The 19,495-nt window shown below is 42.1% G+C and overlaps 1 protein-coding gene across 4 annotated transcripts in view; it reads left to right on the forward strand.

The window, feature by feature from the left end:
- ARHGAP26 (Rho GTPase activating protein 26) overlaps positions 1-19,495 on the forward strand; it is a 470,734-nt gene that overhangs the window by 433,242 nt on the left and 17,997 nt on the right. The window contains exons 21-22 of one of the 4 annotated variants that reach the window (XM_036847118.1): positions 15,959-16,069; positions 16,205-16,234. The exons of 1 other annotated variant lie outside the window; for it this stretch is intronic. In XM_036847118.1, coding sequence (XP_036703013.1) covers positions 15,959-16,069; positions 16,205-16,234 — 141 coding nt within the window. Of the gene's footprint in view, positions 1-15,958; positions 16,235-19,495 lie in introns of all 4 variants that reach the window. 2 more of the 4 variants (XM_036847117.1, XM_036847119.1) reach the window with 2 other exon arrangements.

Below are 19,495 nucleotides of genomic sequence, written 5' to 3' on the forward strand. Positions count from 1 at the left end.
TACTAAGTCCCTGGTGTGTTCCCATTTCCCAGTAATCTCCAAAGCTGACTTGGAATTCTGTAGAAGCCAAGGATCAGTGGTTCCCATCTCTGCTTGCATATCAGAACCACAGGGCTGGGGTTGGAGTTGTGGGCAGTGAGGAGAACATTTTTTAAATACAGATTTTTAGGCCCCAACCCAGCTGGACTCATTCAACTGCTCGATGGTGCAAGAACTTCTTATTTTGGAAAATACATTTTATTCGCTTTCATTTTTGTATTTTCCTAAATTGTATGATTTGCAATATTCTTCCCTTGGGGAGATTCTCCTTTCCTTTCCATAGTTTCCTGGGAGGATGAGAGAAAGGTTAAGTATATGCAGAGTGCCATTTTGTCCCTGTAAGCCTGGGTGATGATAAGGGGAGGAGCTGGCAGAGACGTGGTGTGGGCCTTGGAGGATGACATTGTAGAAGGCTTACCACAAATACCCTTCTAGGCGAATTAACATGAATATAGTGACAAAAAGTGAGTAGAACTTCAGAAATGTTATATACCTCAGGTAGTGAAAGAGTGATCCAGAAAACCGAGGTGTAATATCTAGGGTGTCTAACCTCGTCCTCGGTTCTGTAGGGACCTGGAGATTCGGCAGTTCACACAAGGGAATAGACGTCTGCAGGCCGTTTGTCGGTTGGTTTGGGATTTATGTAATTCCTTTCTTCTGAAAAGAAACAAGCGACATACTTATTTTAGGGCACATAGAGACTTCATTGAAAAGGCACACACTTATTTCCCCCAATGGAATGACTTTTTAGCTTTACCAGGAAACAGTTTCTTGCAGAGAAACTATGTTTTGCTGTTACCAGCCACTACTGGGAATTCTGCTACAGCCAGGCCAGCCTTTACTACTGATCTTCTTTCAATAGTTCTTCCCTTCAAAATGGCACCCTTGGGCTTCCCTGGTGGCGCAGTGGTTGAGAGTCTGCCTGCTAGTGCAGGGGACACGGGTTCGAGCCCTGGTCTGGGAGGATTCCACATGCCGCAGAGCAACTGGGCCCGTGAGCCACAACTACTGAGCCTGCGCGTCTGGAGCCTGTGCTCCGCAACAAGAGAGGCCACGATAGTGAGGGGCCCGCGCACCACAATGAAGAGTGGCCCCCGCCTGCCACAACTAGAGAAAGCCCTCACGCAGAAACGAAGACCCAACGCAGCCAAGAATAAATAAATAAATAAATAAATAAATAAATAAAATTTAAAAAAAAAAAAAAATGGGACCCTTTCCATTAAGTTCACACGGTGTTCCGGGAAAAGGCTCTATGATTAAGCAAAGAGACTGTGGGGGTGCTTAGGAGGAAATGGGGCTTGGTTTTTGTTTTAATCCCAAATGGTTAAAATTAAAAGATGCCCTGGTGTTTAAGAGAAGGAGGCTTGAGCACTCTCCTGCGTGGACCTCTCAGCTGAGATGTTACTCCTGAAAGAAGCAGCGCCATCCGTGGAATCCAAATCACCCCACCCACCCTTTCCCACTTGGCAGTCACCTTCACACTACTTTTTTTATTTTCTTCATAGCTCTTAATACCATCTAAAATGATGTGTTGTTTACTTGTTCGTTAACACAAACACACAAGAATAGTGTTTCCTAAACAATTGTAATCACTAAAATGATCGAAATACTATCAGAAAAAATTATTTGGGGCAGGTACCTCTAATACGTGTCTGTTGTTTTTATTTACCTATTTATAAAGTATTTACTTATCCTACTCATTGTTTTATACACATCAGAAAGCATATATAAAATACAAATCTTATAAGGATCGGATGAGGAATGCAAATGGGCGTTTTGATATTTTTCCTCCACCCAGCCTGTGCTCATACCCTGCCTTGAAGTTCACTGTGAGTGAACATAAGCTGCTTGAGAGCAGAAGCCTTTCTCCACCTGTTTTCTGCTGTGTTCCCAGTGCCTGCAAAGCACCTGCCATGTAGTTAAGTGTGCAGGAAATATTTGTTTAGTAAATATTTATCATTGAGTAACAAACAAGATTAAGGCACAATTCACTCTGCCAGGCTTTGGAGAGCTGAGGTTTTATTGCATCTGTGCAGGGCAAGGGGATAAAAACCCTGGGTTTTAGGGTCAGAATGCCTTCCTAATACAATATGTGCTGAATAAGGGATTTACTGTAATGATTCAAATCCTTCACCAAAGAGGTAATTACAACTTCCTTGATAAGAGCAGAGCTCAGGCAGACAGACAGGTGGTTTCTAGTTTCCCTTATAACAGATGGCACAAATGGACCAGCTTGAGGCTTTTTGAGGAAATTTGCTCATAAACAGCCTTAAATATATTATTTTTTATGTCTGCCAATGCATGCTTTCTAAATAAAGTGAAAAGACTGCAGTAGATTGAGGGCAAGAGCATATATGATGAAGGATACTGCGAGGAACGGGCCTCTTCCGGTTTGCCTGGGCGGCAGGAGCAGCGAGCCTGGAAGGCGGAGGGGTGGGGTGGTCTGTGCCCCATGGAGGCTCGCTGTGCTGAGAAGGTGCTGGAGCGCCCACTGTGGTGAACCTTCCCTTCCAGGCATCCTCAAAGGTTTTTTTCCCTAGCACTGTGAACTGTATATTGCTTTCTCCTGTGAGTTGAAAAGTTTTTGTTTGTTAGTTTGGTTTTTGGTTGTTGTTTTTTTTTTTAAAGGAAAATCTCAGTTGGTTTCATCTTGAGACTTTTTTTTTAAACACCAGGCAGATAGCATAGTGGCTAAGAGTTAGGGCTAGTTTCAAATCCCAGCTCATCCACTAATTAGACAATTGACTTTAAGCAAAGATCCTTAAACTTTATGAGCTTCTGTTTTGTCATCTGAAAAATGAGAATAATAGTACCTATTCCTGAGGTTGTTTGGAAAAATTAAATAAGGTAATGCCTCCCAAAGCTTGGCAGAATGACTGGTACATACCGAGTATTCAATAGAAGTTAGTACTCAGTGTTTGTTACCATCTTCATTTCATCTTCCTTTTGAAAGCTGTTGGCCCACTATAAACATCTGCAGGTGAAATAAGCCAGACAAAAAAGATCACACATTGTATGACTCCATTATGGTGAAATGTTGGAAAAGGCAAATCTCTAGAGATAGAAAGTAGATCAGTGGTTGCCTATGGCTGGTTACAGGAACAGGGCTTGGCTGCAAATGCCAGGAGGGACCTTTTGGGGCTGATAGAAGCATTATAAAACTGGATTATGGGTGATGATTACACAACTCTCTCAATGTTGTACACTTAAAATAGGGGGTCAACTTCATAGTATTATCCCTCAATAAAACTATCTTTAAAAATCCTGCTCTCCCAGGAATGCAAAACACAGTAAGTAAATGTTGACATGATGATGATGATAGTATAGACAAATGATATCAAAGTTAAGAGGGGAAAAATATTAAATGACTGTCAACACCTTGCCTGAAATGGACATAACACATTTTTTATTAACTAATTTCGCTCTTTGGGGTAGTTAAATAGATCTTGGGAAAATAGATGCTATGTTTCTGCAAGAGGAAATAAAAAGATTGGTAACTGAGAACAGAAATGTCCAAAATGTGAGCCTTGTGGCACTGAGGTACTTGAAAGTTTTAAATGGTGCCTGGGCAAATTTTTCTTCTTCATTTTAATAATAATGAGGTTTTATTATTTAGAATGGACTAACGTAGATGCTTCTGTTTTATTAAGAAGATCAATTTAGAGAAAAATATTAAAATGTTATATATTAACATTATATACTATATGTTATAGTATCTGTTGTTATATTAAAACACATACAATGGTAAGAAGATTGGAGGCTGAGGCCCAGATGACTGCGTTTGGGCAACACTACGCAGTAGTCAGAAGGGACTGCTGACGGCTCACACGAGGGAGCAGACTGAGACACAAGAGTCCATCAAAGTCTAGACCAACGTGCCTGTCTCCCGCCCCACCAGGAACAAAATGTCCGAAATGCCCCTTCTGTCGTACTTGTTGGGCATAACCACCCTACACAAGCAAACAAGTGGCTGTACGTACGGCTGTCATGGCAACGCTGGAGTGAGAGCTGTCCTGTTTTATGATGGCAGATAATTCTGATTCAGAAATGTCTGGCTTCCCGTGGCTTACCCTGTGCTTCTGGTGGATCCATAAACCTTTACTAATTACTTCAGTCCTGTGGAGTTTTTTTGTTTCTTGGGGGTTTTCTTTGTTTTTTGTTTTTTCAGTGTAGCCTTTAGATATTGTCAATTCCAAAGAAACTGACTAAGCATTCACAGTGTGCAGGAGCTGCAAGAGGATTAGGATAACTACAATGCAAGGTAGGGTCAAGACCGGAAGAAAAATAGAGTCTTCGAGGATTCAGGGGAGAGGACCTCACTTTGTTGTGGTATCAGAGAAGCCTCAGGTGGGAGTTCACATTTAGATGGGCTTTGAGTGGTGGGTGGGTAATAGTGGCAAGGGAAGAGACATTCCAGGGGAGAAAAACATCACCAGCAAGAACATTGCAGTGAAAGGCTTACAGCATGCTCATGGCTCGTGTAAACCAGTTTGACTGGAAGAGGGGTTGGAAAACAATGGCCCATGGTCCAAATCCAGCCTGTCACCTTGGTTTTGTTTGTATGTTTTTATTTTTACTTCGCAGCTCATAAAATAAGAATGGTTTTTACATTGTTAAACTGTTTCATTTTAAATGTTTATGTAAGGAGCTATGTAATACCCTTAATTTTTGCCTCTTGTTCCACAGTCTAAAATATTTACTAAATGGCCCTTAAGAAAGTTTGCTGACTTTACTTGGAGGCAAGTAATGACTGCAAAGAAGAGCATTGAGGACGTCTTGTGAAAGACCTTCAAATGACAGAAACCCAAGTAGCTTAGGGAAAAAGTGGAAGTTATAAGCTTACAATTTTGTGAAATCTCAGGGTGAATCTAACCTCGAGCACAACTGAATCCAGGAGCCCAAATTATTATTTTGCTTGGCTCTTCTTCCCTCTTTTAAAAAACAAAACAAAACAAAACAAAACTTCATTTGCAGACAGATGTTTGCCGTGTTATAGGAAAAAAGGATCTCTGGTCACCCTCAGCCAGTACATTTAGATTTTGCATCCATGAAGAAGAGCATTCATATATTAGACCCCATGGATGAACTCTGATCAGTTACCTGTCCATCACTGACCCACTGTGGCCAGGAGGAAGGGGTTCCTCTCACTGGCCAGCCTGGATCACATGCCTGCCAATGCGGTGACATCAGTGGGACACTGGACCCACCTGTATTGCTTGGGGTCTAGAAGAACTGCTCCAAATGAACCAGAAGAATGGGAGTTAGAAAACTGGTGGGCACAAGTAAATTGTAACTACATATTCCACTCTACTAGGGCAAGCAATTTATTCTACATGCAGTAGGTATTGGTGAGCTTACGAGTGGGAAAATGCTATTTGTTGAACAACATTCAACAAGTAGTTGTTAAGCTATGTGCTTAGGAGGTTCATGTAGTTATGATGTGCAGTAGGATGGATTCAAGTGGTAAAAAGGTAAAGAAACCAGGCTAGCGATTCTTAGAGTAGTCAAGGTAGGAAGGCCTTGATCTTCACCCTAGAAACAATGGGGAATCATTGAGTGAGTATTTTACGCAAAGACGTGACATGATCAGATTTGCATTTTGAAATCATCACCAAGAATGGTTCTTTTAGGTTAAGCAATCTGTATTGAAAAATCTTGTTGACATTGTAAATTGGCTTAGTCACTCATAGATTGTTCATAGTATATTTGGATCTACCTCAGATCTGAAAAAAATAGAAATTTTAATTTTGTGAGATTAGAATTAATGGTACTTTGCTGTGTCTGTTTTCATTGAGTTCTTAGTGGGTGTTTGGTTTTGGAATACAAGAACTAGAGAATATATAAATCATTTTCCTTCAGTTTGTTTTTGTTCACAGATGTTAAAACTCTTTTTTTCCACTGGAAAGGGTGACTTTGCTGGAAAATCATTTAAAGTTTTTTCCAGTCCAGTCAATAAGCTCCCCAGAACCAAATGAACAAGGGGTGAAAATCACCATGAAGCCCAGTGGGATTGCATTTCTTCACTGCAGCCTGAGCCGGCCACTGTGGAGGGCAAGCATGGTCATAGGGAGAAAGTGGGGTTTGGGTATGGTCACACCAAAGGAGCAAGACCAGGGATAGATGATGTAAGTGGAGTGGGGAAGACATTTGAGGAGGTTAAAATCAGATCAGAAACAATTTTCCACATGTTTAGACTAAAGAATAAACACTAGAATTTGAGAGAAGCCAGCTATTTGCTTGCAGGGAGAAAAGTCCAATGGCCTTAGCATCAAAGTTCATGTCTCCTTATCTCTTTGCCTCATACGCCTTTCATAGTATCCGGACCAAGCTTTGTGTGTTGTAGGAGTTTAATTTAATTGTCCTGGATATTATCTTTAGCAGAAGTGCTTTTTCTATTGCTGAGAGTAGTGAACATAGTGAAATATTTTAGGCTTCTTTTTCAAGGAATCCTCTTTCCCTAGGGTTACTGTTAGGCCACCCAAGTATCTTGGGCCACCACTTCTAATTTTAGACACTCCTTTGTTTTCATCAGTGGACATTTAGATTCTTATTAAATCCTTTTCCCTCCTTTTCCTCTCCCTAGTCCAAACAGGAAATACTCCCTGAAAGCAGACCGTATAGAAAGGGATGCCAAATGGCCAAGGACTTTCAGCCAGTGTTGTTAAGTTGTCAGCAGACTCAGAATGCGACATCAGAGATGTCCTCCTCGACTTCCCCATGCGCGGGGGAAAGGAAAACACCATTGATTTACTGTAATAACTTTACCAATAAAAAAGGCTCTAGAGGAGTCAACATAATTCCTCAGTGAGGACAGAAGGATGGGAAATTTAGTTCTTGCATATGGAAGGCACTCAGTAAATATCTGTTGATTGTATTTGACTGAAAAAGAAGAAAAACAGTAAAAACAGTTGGGAACTGCCAACTGTGTCATGCAGCCTAAACCACGGATTGGTGCAACAAAGACGGAATTGTCATTTTGCCCCTATTAAAACATCCTTCCTTTAGAGAATAAAAGTAGCCATTTGTATGATTAGGGAGAGTATTTCTTCTATTAACATGTATTAATTTTTTTGGTTTTAAATGTAACATATTAATTGTAGAAAATATGGAAAATATTTTAAAAGCACAAAGAATAAAGATTACATTTACTCTCATCACCCAGAGAATGCTGTTAATACACTGATATACTTACTGTCCCTAAGTGTTTTAAGGTAAGTTTGCACGTATTTTTTGTTATATAGAAAAGTACGTGAGATGTATTATACAACTTCACAAATTACTGTTTAGCAACTGCCCCCCAGGTCAAAAATACAACCTTGCCAGGACCCCAGAAGCACCCACATCTCTCACTTTCTCCTCCCCTATCACAGTCCTCTCCTTCCCCACAGGGGTAACCACTAATCTGATGTTTACAGTAATCAATTCCTTGTTTTTATTTATATTTTTAGCTCTTCAATACAGATTCTTGTTATTTGCAATAGTAACAGTCCATGAAGTAACCACAGACACTGAATTAGTGAATATCATACCATTGCTCCTACAGGAAATACAGGGTTAGGTTCCTACAAGCCTCTGGTTACAACTTTTTTGTCAACCCATCAGTACATAACCTTGTTTTACGTGGGTTTCTATTTAAAGACACCTTATTTAGTATTACTATTGATTCATTAACATTAAACTCAGGACGAACAGCGCTGTAAGTCATGCCTGAATGAAACTTACTAAGCACATGTTTTCCTTGTAAGGCATGTCACAGCCTTCTTGCACACAGGGACACTACAGAGCTGGAACAGAAGGCAGAGCATCCCTTTGCTTGACCTCAGCTGGGAGTGTGCATGTTGGGTGACTCAGGGTGACTTAAGTTTTTCATCGCTCCGTGTATGTCCACAAATGACTATGAAAGCACCTTGAGTATTGATTCAGGACTTACAAATAAATTTAACAAATAGGTGAATTCACGACTGCAGAATCTGCAAATAATGATTGACTTGGTGCATCCCTAAAATGTAATAGTTTGCTTTATTATTTTGAGTCTGGCTTCTTTTACTCAACAGTTTTAAAAGTCGTTCGTGTAGCTGTAGTTCATTTATTTATTTTCATTGTAGCAGAACGCATAATTGCATTAATATACTAAAATTATTTCTCCATTCTACTTTTGCTCAACTTCTAGCTTGTTTCCAGTTTTTGTTTTTACAGATAAATTGCTCTACACATTCTCATATATGTCTTCTCATATATACACAGTGTGCTCTAGGGCAGTGGTCCCCAACCTTTTTGGCACCAGGGGCCAGTTTTAGGGAAGACAGTTTTTCCACGGACTGGGGGGTGGGGGCAGGGGGATGGTTCAGGTGGTAATGTGAGCAACGGGGAGCAATGGGGAGCGGGAGATGAAACTTCACTCTCACTCGTCCGCCACTCACCCCCTGCTGTGCGGCCCGGTTCCTGACAGGTCGCGTGCAGTCCCGGGTTGGGGACCCCTGCTTTAGGGTATACATCTGGGAATGAACTGCGGGGTCATGGAGAATGATAACTTCATTTTCGCTAGATAACGCCAAACTGTTTTCCAGAGTGGGTGGACGAGTTTACACCCCTCCTCCAGCAAAGTATAAGAATTCCAGTTGTTCCATGTTTTGTAAACACTTGGTATTTTCAGCATTTTGATATTAGCTATCTTAGTCGTTCTGGTAGGTGAGCGGGATCATCTCACTGTGGTTTTAATCTGCACTTCCTGCATTACAGAAAGGGTGAGCCTCCTTCTTCTGCATTTTCTCTTCTAAGTCCCTGCTCAAGTTTCTTGCCCATTTCCCACTTGGTTGTCTACCTGTTTCTGACTGATCAGTAGGAGTTCTTTGTATAGTCTTGTATGTGCCCTTATGTACTTATATGTGGTAGGCTGTCTTTTTACTCTCTTTTAAGGTTGTCTTTTGATACATAAAATTTCTTATCTTAATGTAGTCACGTATATCAGTATTCTCCTTTATGCTAAGTGCTTTTTATGCCTTGTTGGATAAATCCCAACCCCAAGTTCTCAGAGGTATTCCCTCATTTATTGTGTGCCTTTGGCAATTAGATCTGTAATCCACCAGGAAATCATTTGTTAGGTATGATATGAGGTAGAGGTTGTGTCACTTTTTCCATATAGATATCCAGTTATCTTAGCGCCATTTATAGAAGAGTGCTTTCCACTATTATTATAAAATAATATAGGCTCATGATTTTAAAACTCAAACAGTATAAACAAATGTAAAATATAAAGTGAATGTCCAGTCTGTGCCCATGTACCCGGTCCCCATTCTCAATCCCCTGAGGCAGTTACAGTTTCTTGCTTGTAGATTTTAAGAATAGTTTAAACACAGCCAGCATTAGAATGGTGGCTTTAGAGCAAACCTAAGTTATGCCTCAGGATAATAGAGGATTGAATCTAGTGGCACTATTGCTTTTCTGTTTAAGTTACAGTGAATACACTTGTTTTTGCGATATCTTCATTATATAGAGAATGACAGTTGTACTGCCCTCGGTATAGTAAGGAGATGCTGGGATTTCTCAGCAACCATTCCAATCTTTTGAAATAGCAAATGTCACCTTACAGACCCTTCAAAGTGCTCCCAAAACGCTTCCCCGTTTCCTTAAAAATAACTTCATAAATTGTGAGGTTATTTAGTTGAAAGAAAGTAAATACATTTTATTTTTAGAACCAGTTCTGATGTAGCTGAAATGTGATTTTGAAAAAGATTGAGGGGCTATCCTCAGGTTTAATTAAGAGGAAAGAAGACTCCCCTCGATTAGTATTGTGCAGCGCAGAGCACAATAGAGACATCTGTTCCATTTACCCTGCTGGTCCTTTCTCTCCCTTGAGGGTTTTTCCCCTGCAGTGAGCAGTTGAACTGAGACCATTGTCCAGGCATCTTTACTTCCAATCCAGAGTTGTTCCCTCTACCTTGTATTTCTTTGTTATTCTGCATGAGAGGGTTCGAATTATTGACTTGGAGGAACCTTAAGGATAACAGATTCTCTATTCTGAGATTTTGGATTTTATTTAATCGCAGAATTATATGCCTTTTCCAACATACTCCATCTGAGTTTGAAACTTATTTGGAACTTAAACTTCAGAAATTTTTTTAAAAGCTGGAAAAACAGAGCCACTGCCCTGCAGACTTGTCAAGCTATTTTAAGAGCAAATTATTTAAGAACTATTTTAAAAGCAATTGCATATAATTGCTAAGGCCTTAAGGGGATTTCATCAGCTAGTCTCATTAAAATAAGGATCAGGACTCTGTTATTGTCTGAATAAAAATGTGTATTAAATTATATTAGATGTGGGGAAAGAATCTGTAAATACTGTGCATACTTGTAAGAGTCAGAAAAGAATACAGAGCAGTGCAACTCGGGGGCATGTGGACTTTTCCTCTTGTAAAGTCGTGAAGCACAGACTGAAAATTCAGGACATAGATAGGATTTCTGTGTTGTAAAAGCTTCAGCAGACACGTAAAGAATATGTTCAAATTTTCAACAAGTGGAAATTGGTTTTTGTGTCATTTACTCTGATTCACCACTATCCAGCTTACCAGTACTCCTTTTGACCCTGTTTTCCCAACTGGAGTTTGATTTTCCCTCTCTTTTTATGGCACTTTAACTCAGGACATAAAGGGATATTTTCCAAGGAAGAAGAAGTCACTAATTCAGGACTAGATAAGATGGGACTTTACAGGTTTTCATGGAATTTTCTATCCTCTCTCATTATAGGGGGAAAGAAAAGAAATACAGGCAGTCCCCCTTGAACGTAATAGCACCATCCCCGTTCTAGGCCTAATGGGGAAAGGGGACTGAGGGAGTGAGCATTCAGGTCAGGCCTGAGATCCATGACCGGGAACCCAGCCTGTAGGTCTCAGACCACTGCCTGGCAGAGAGATGTCGATGCCAGTTTTGTGACCTCTCCACAGTATGCAGCTGGCGAGACACTCTCTGGCTCCCCATGTGTACCTCATCCCTCCTACCTAGCCCTGTCTTGGAGAGTCCTAGACTAAGCCAACCACCCACCACTCCCCGTTTCTCTTGGATCAGCCACGCCACATGGCCAGGGGTTCAGCACCCCCCAGGCTGCGGTTGTCTGTCTATCCATCTGCCTGTCTCCTTCCCCACACTACCTTCTTGGCAGAACGCCCTTTAGAAAATTAAACATTGCTTGCAGATGGAAACAACACGGGAGAGGAGTTGTATTTGTTTTTGCCATTGGAAATGCTAGGAAAGAGAAGAGTCCAAGGTGACCTTTGTGGACTGGGGAAAAAAAGTCCATCTGATTTTTTTAATTGCTCATTCTCTGTGCTGGTGGGGCCGTGGTGAGAGGGAAGGGGCAGCCCCCATATGCTGTTGGTGGGAGTACAATTCAGTCGAACCTTTCTGCAAGGCTATTTGCTAGGATGTATCAGGACCCTTAAAAAAGGCTGCTAGCCTTTGACCCACTAATTTGACTTCCAGGAATTTATGCTAAGGAAACAATTGGAGACACAGGCAGTGATCCTCTACAAGAATGTGAGTTGCAGTACTATGGCCGAAGAGGGATAATCTGAATGTACACAATAAGAGAAGGGGTACATAAATCAGGGTATACCATACAGTAGAATATCCTGTAGGTCTGAGACTACTCTGGGGTTTGTAGAGAGGTCTTCAGGGGGTCATCTGCCAAGATTGTACTTTAAAAATGATTTTCTCTGAACTAATGTCAGTTGTTTGTTATTTTTAGCCTCTTTAGTGGGAAAAGAGTTTTATGATTTTTAAAATATATCAAAGGCTACTTAATGACATCAGAAAATACTTAAGTGAAAAAAATACGCTACTATGTATGTAGTATTATCTGCAACACCACCCCACCCAAGACAAGTGAAGAAATTTGGCAAGCTGTTAACAGTGATTATCAGTAGTATATATTATGTATGATTTTACTGCTTTTCTTGTGATATTTTCCAGTTTCCTACACAGCCATCTGTAATTTTGCATATCAGAATTAAAGAAGATCAGCTTTCTGATTAATGGTCTGCCGACTGCTTATCTTATACCAGCTCAGGTTTTTCACTCCCATGGTGTGGAGTCATGAGAGGGTCTGCCACATCCGTGATCAGATTGGGAGCCTGCTGGGACAGCCCTGTCCACGGCCTGGTAGTCATGCCCTGGCTGGTACACCAGATGCCCCATCAGTCAAGTGAGTCACCACAGAAGGGTGTCAAGCTGACGATATTGCCACACACTGTACTTGAACGCTCAGCCACATCCCAGCATGCTGCCAGGCCTTTGAGCCTTATCTTCCTAAACCATTATTTCTTCCCTGTCCAGTGAATGTCAAAGCGACTGACTGGGGCTGTGTGACTCCTTTTGAGGACACCGTGGACTGGCAAACTAAAGCCGATGCAAGCCTTCCACTTGAATCCAAACCAGACCAGCAAATGTTCCTTAAAGTTTAAGCTGCTGTCGCTATAGTTGGGCCTTGATGTGGGGGGCCTGGCAGGACCCCAGGAATATTTAGGGTGAAAAATGTGCTGGGGCATTCAGCTGGACTCTGAGGTTGTAGAGGGGCCTTCGGGGATCATCTGCTAAGATGGTAGTTATAAAATTATTTTCTCCTATCCTAACACCAATCATTTGTTATCTTTGTCCTCATTAATGGGAAGAGAGTTTGAGAATTCGATATTGGAGGTTTCAGAGCCAATACCAAAGCTGGCCATTTTTCATTTGTTTTGTCTTGGATTTTTTTTAGGAGTGCTGTTGTCACTTTAAGTAACCTATAACCAGACACTTCTGTGGTCAGAGTATAAGATTATACAAATAGTCTTGGGCCATTATCATCATCCCACCTGTGTGTTCTCTAAGTTGCATCAAAACTGATATATAATGTGCTCTCTGTTTCTCTGAGGAACATTTATATGTTTACAGTCATTCTGTTGCTACAGGCATCAGTCATTGTGGTGTATAACAGTGCTCAGTAGTATTGTCGACATTGAGTTTTGTTGATGTGCCTCTGGAGCACAAATTAACAAAGAGTATATTTCCAATCAGTAGTTTAAAAAATCATAGAAGTACTGTGGAGTATGCATTTTACTGTTACACTGAAACATAGTGGTAATAAGTTTTAGATTGTGGTTATTTTATAACAAATAAATGTTATTGCTATGACCAAAACACAAGCAAACAAATGAAATTCTATTAGTTCTTAAAAATCACAGTTAATACTGTGGCAATGGACATGGAGATTGAAGAGTAACTTCTTATAATCGTTATGAATGTCCTGCATTCCAACCGCACCCCCAGATAATTTCAGCCATGTACTAAGTGGCCAAGAACCACTTAGATATCCAGGGATGTGAAAAAACATTCAGAACCCACATTGTGTTCATAGAATATGTTTCCAACTATGCCTTTAGCCAAAGGCATGATTCTTGGTACACTTGAGGTAGGAAGCTGGAGGTGTTTCCTACTTATAAAAGCCACTAAAAAAAAAAAAAAAAAAAAAAAAAAAAGTCTTAAGGACTTTTAAATTGTCCTGTGTTGGCCACTGACCAAAGGAACAGAGTAGTTCAGGCCTCTAGGCCTGGGCTGCTCTCATAAACCTCCAAATTGTCCCTGGTCAGAACTTGGGTTCCCAGGCTGGGCTGCAGTTGGAATAGCCAGGCCTTGCCCACTGGGTCACTATCTAGGGGGGCAGTTGTGGGGAGGGGACTGAGAAAGCGAGGCCCTTCTTACCAGCTGCAGTTACGGATTAACCGAGGACTGACTGCCCAGTAGAAAGAAGGCAGCACTTCCTTCCGGGACCCAAGACAGAATCAAGTGTGGGAGCAGGTATTAAACTAATCATAGGGTAACTGATCCCTTAGCTGATGAAGCTTACTTACCGTCTTATATTACAGTTGTTTTTTAATCTGTCCCATCTTGTCAAATACATTGTAAGCTCTTCAAGTCAGGGACCTTGGTAAATGCTAAGTTGTATTCCACTTACTGTCTTGATCACACAATGTGTTCAATAAGTAGTCATTGCTGGAATAATTGAGAAGAAGAGAAAAAAGCCATACTCTTTGAATTCTGTCTCTTCTGTTATATGAATTCCATCTGCTATATGAATCTACCACACACAAGACTGGAGGCAGAATTGGGGATTTTGTTGGAATTTACAATGTGTTGAGTCTTGCTGGGCCTGTCTGTTGCTGCATTCCCGTTTTCCCTTGCAAATGTGGTAGGCATCTAAAGGAAACTCATAAATCAGTGGTTAAGGTTTCTAGTGCTATGGCTGGGTCTGTAAAGAAGCTTGGTACAGCCTAGAGGATCAGAGCAAGTCCTGCTACCCCAGAGGTGGTACACTGTGGCGGCAACAGCCCTGGGCTTGGAGCCAGGGGATTGGGGTCTGAACCTCGGCCCTGACACTTACAGCCTGGATATCTTCAAGCAAGCCTCAAATTGGCCCAAGTTCCCACATCTGTGAAATGGGAATTATAATAGTGCCTCTTGGCTAGATGGTTGGGTTAAATGAGATTCATTAATTTACTCAATATTTATTGAAATCCTCCTGGGCACTATTTTAGGCATTGGAGATACAGCAGTAAACAAAACGAACAAAAATCCCTGCTCATGAAATGTATATTCTAGAAATATAATGCATATAGTGACATTTAATAAATGTTTCATTCAATTAGTCCGAGGTTATCTGATGAACTCACACAATGGGTTTTTACTGTATATTTCCGTAGGAATTTATGTTATAGCTGTAGATAATTAAGGCCATTATTGAGTCTCTCATCTGAATTGAAGATGTGTCATTCAGTAGGACATTTATGTGTTCTTGCTAAATCCCAGTATGTTTAGAAAGTCTGTTCCCCTGGAATTGGATTGCTGTCATTTTCATCTCTGTACAGTGCTTGGCCCACATAATCCAGCCACTGGCTGGGGCTCAGGGCTGCAGGTGGTGTTGTGGCTGGGTGGTTTCCGAGTTGTTTTCTCAGTCATTGGTGTTTGTTTGCACTATCTGTGACTTAATGCAATTTTACAGAGTTACTAAGACGTTTATTTGTGTAATTTGTGGAAATAAGTCAAAGGGCTAGCGTGACTAGTTAAAATCCACAAACCATATTTTAGTGAGTAATTTCAACCTTTCCTCTCCAAACTTTTGATCAGCCACCCATCAAAGAACAAAATGACAAATTTAAGCTTTCAGTTCCTCATTTTTTCATTGCCTTCCATCTGGGACTTTTTCTTTGAGCATCAGAATGCCCAAAATCCATGAAAAAAAGAAAGAATAAGCCTGGAAAGCAAACCTCAGAGGGACAACTATGCCCTGCCCATAGCTGTGTGCCCTCTCCTGGGAGGTGCGTGCCCAGCCCTGTCCTCCATCCACTATCACTTTTCTAATGCAATCCTTCTCCGGGTCTCCAGTGGCACACGGCCCCTTTCGTTAAAAATGTAAACAGGAAATTGTTTTCTGGCGGAATGGCCTGTGTGGCCCAGAAGAATGGTCATTTTTGCTGAGACACGACTTTAAAAACACTCACACAGTGGAAGCCGAAGGCTGGTTATGAGCTAGCCCTGCCCCAGATGGAGGTCGGTGATAGGATGTGGGTGTGGGAACCCATGGACATGGGTTCAGGGCATTTTTCACCCATGGCCAAAGGCACAATGGACACAATTAAGGAAGCTCCTACCACCTAGAAAGCAGTTGTTCTGCAGGGCGAAGAGACATGTTAACACTCCGAGGAGCTCCAGAGCAGGCATTACTTGGAAGACACGGAGTTTGGTCTGGAGAGATGTGACTTGTCACTGAGGACAGTTTCAGTGCTCCTCCAGTCTCTCCAGCTCCCTGTCATTTGGCCTCCCCTGAACCTCCTGTGCTCCCGTTGTGGTTTCCCTGTGTGCTGATGAGTTTTCTGGTGGTTATGTCTTGCAGCCCCCCGAATCCAAGCCCAACTTCACCCCTCTCGCCATCTTGGCCCATGTTTTCGGCGCCATCCAGCCCTATGCCCACCTCATCCACGTCCAGCGACTCATCCCCCATCAGGTCTGTTGCAGGGTTTGTTTGCTTTTCTGTTGCTGCTGTTGTTCTCTCATTGGCTTGGTCCTCTCTTCATGCAGTGTTCAGCCTCCTCGTCAACTTTGTTCCCTGCCATCCAAACCTGCACTTGCTTTTTGACAGGCCAGAAGAAGCAGTTCATGAAGACTCCAGGTAAAGTCACGGATGATGACCAATCCGTTCCTGCTTATCCAAAGCTGATCAGGGATTCCAGCCTCAGAGACCAAAGCTGGGAGGGACTATTTGCATGAACCAGCATGGCATTTTCCACACCTTTCTGAGCCCTTCCTCTGGTTACTGAATTTTTCCGTGATGCGTAGAGTTTGGGGAGAGAGTGCCTCTTGAGTGGGCTCCTGTTTGGATCACTCTCTGAACCATGGGGCTCTCTGTGCTTTAGCATAAGATAGTATCAAAGGGAGCAGTGCTGAGACACGTACCGGCCTTTTCTTCCCTCATTTTTATCAGTTAGCATCAGGCAACATTTATTTGTGGGGTTGGGCTTTCAGCCTTGTGTACTGACACCTAGTTGATGAGACCCAGACCAGTTGGGAGAGAGATGAATATAACACAGAATAAAGGCTTGGGATATGAAGCAGTTTCTCTTTAAATTGTTCATAGCTGCCTCCTCACCTCCCATGTAGTCCCAGGAATGCTCGGTGCTCCCAGCCTGCATCTGTCTCCACGTGTCGTGAACCCTTAGCTCTCATGGGAACAGGCGACACCTCATTCTGAGGGTTGACCTAGTTCCTCCCCCCAGGGGCCAAGCTATAGTTTTTCCCTGCTTTGATGACACTTAATTCTTCACATTTGAGTTTTTTGGAGAAAAGAAGCTGTTTAAATCCAGGAAAAAGAATCCCTCTGCTATGTAGGTCCTGAGCACGTGTGTCTCTCAAACTTAATCTCTGCTTTCAGACAACCAAAACGCAGAGCCCAATGGAAGCATCATAAGTATTTTGGGCCTTGGCAGTATTTTTTCATCCATCTTTTCTCATAGCTGGTTTTTTTCCTAAGGGGTGGTGGGCCCAGCATAGGGGCTTAAATAATTTATAAAGCTGAGTCTCACTTTTAAAAAAAGAAACCCCATGCTATTTATACATACATACATATATATATACACACACACACACACACATATGTAGATATGTGTGTGTGTGTATGTATATGTGTGTGTGTGTGTGTGTGTATGTATATATATATAAACTTAATTCTCCTCCAGGCACTTCCATATCTATCATTTCATTCTATCTTCGTGTGAGAATGAGAAGAAATGGCCTGAACCCTATTACAGAGAAAGAAAACTAAGGCACAGAGAAGTGACTTGTGCATGGTCACATGACTCATGAGATCCAATCCAGAATTCAGGACTTCTTGCCCTCAACCAGCACTCTTTCCTCCAAACACATGGGTGGCCCCAAATTTAAGTTTTCATGTTTCCCGGCCCCAGAGCCTGGCCTGCTCCTCTAGGATTTCTGTCTAGCTTTTCCCTTGAAGATGGAAAAGATAGCTTTTCACTATATTCTTTTATCCTTACCCTGGGAATAAGATAAAAATTCAGAGTATACTTTTTCTGACGCTCAAGTTATTTCCTAATTATTTCTTAGGTATATTCTGGGCACTTTGGGAGATGTTAACTTTCTAGGACACCAGATATGGTTTGGGTTGTTCCAGTTAGATCATTGATTGCCCCAGGAGACCTGAACCAGAGCCAAAATGTGGCCCCTTCAATTTGTTCAAAATGAAGTAAAATCTTTAGAATATTGGCCCCTGGACAGAATGGGTTGGGGGACTCAGGACAGTAGAATCATTCAGCTAAAAAACTGAAGTGTACTCTGCTTTGACGGTATTCACTTTTTTTTATATCTCTAAGCTTTGGGGCCCTATTGCCTCTCCAGTATCTCCACCTCCCCACTCCCATCTTCCAGGATATTTCCAAATTTTACTTCTTTAGCTACTCCTTTCCCAGAGTATTGATATTTCCAGATTGGCAGTGGACAGTGGCAATAGAATCTGCTCACCCCATGTGTTTGGGTTCATGGTTACACAGTACTGTTCACTCTGGCCATCAGTATAATGGCACCATTTGGATGATGCAGTTCCACAAGCCTGTAGGAAGCTGCCTTTTTGAAATAGGCAAGGCAGAATAGGGCTTGCAGTTGGCTATCACTGAGCTGACCATGTGTGCCAAGCTGAGCACGGATGGGGACACAGCTGGGGAGCTAGCCAACAGAGAGGGCAAAAATCCCCTAATTGCTGTTGCAGTGTGCAGCCAAGAGGTGGGGGCATACACCCATTATTCAGGTCCAACGAAACGTTCCCCCAAACCCACTTCCAGAACATGAACCTTCAGATTTCCTTCCCTGGGCAGAGCTTTTAAAAATAAAAACTTAATTAGACCTAATTAATGGGCCCATGAACTTCTATATAACATCTCCTCTGGAAGTGGCTTGGTCTCCCCTCTCCAAAGCATTGTTAGTGCTTGTTAGTTCAAGCTCAGGAGTGGAGATGCCTTTCACAGCACAGCAGAGAAAGGGGACTGGAGGAGCAGTTCCCTTTCCTTTCACTTGTACCCCTAGAAAAGCTCCCAGCCCCGAACTCATAACTTGGATTCACACAGGGGCTCCTGGAAATTATGCCTAAATGATCAAGCCGTTGCATCCTGCCAGTCTAGCTGAGCCCAACTCCCTGTACAGTGCAGAGTGGGTTGTCATTTTGCAGGGTTTGCAAGGGCAATTGAGGGAAACTCCTCTGAGTGCTTTTCCTGGCCCTGTGCCACGCTCACAGGCGAAAATTAACAATGAACAAGCAGAAGGTTCCAAGCTTGTTCATGCCCTTGAAAGCCCTGCTGAGGTCTGAAGGGCGGTGTCACAGAAGAGTCACAGGCACCTCAGGCTCTCTGTGTGCAGTGTGGAGATGCTTTGCAGAGAATAGGGAGCTAGGGAGCCCAAGAACCAAAGATGCTTAGGGGGGATTTTTTTTATTTCTTTAATCAGAGCCAAAGCCTACAAACAAAACCTCTGTGCCAGCAGGATCTGTTTTGGTAGAAACCCTATCTAACACAAACCGCTCAGGGCTTTTGACAGGGAGAGAGTATGGCATGGGACACAGGACTCGGGCTGACAAACTTTTACAAAGAGAAGACCTTCCCCTGAGTAGGGCTGCCAGATTTAGCAAATAAAATGAAAATACAGAATACCCAGTTACATTTGAATTGTAAACAACAAATGATTTTTTTTAAGTATAAGTATATCCCATGCAATATTTGGGACATACTCATACTAAAATACTATTCCTCATTGATCTGAAGTTCAGATTTAACTAGATGCCTTGTATCTTATTTGGCAACCGTAGTCCTGGGGAACAGGAATAGCTCCTTTTAAAAGCACCCCTCTATCATCCCTCCCATTCTTGTGCACA

This window comes from Balaenoptera musculus, chromosome 3 (assembly GCF_009873245.2).
Source record: "Balaenoptera musculus isolate JJ_BM4_2016_0621 chromosome 3, mBalMus1.pri.v3, whole genome shotgun sequence".
In the NCBI taxonomy this organism is placed as follows: domain Eukaryota; kingdom Metazoa; phylum Chordata; class Mammalia; order Artiodactyla; family Balaenopteridae; genus Balaenoptera; species Balaenoptera musculus.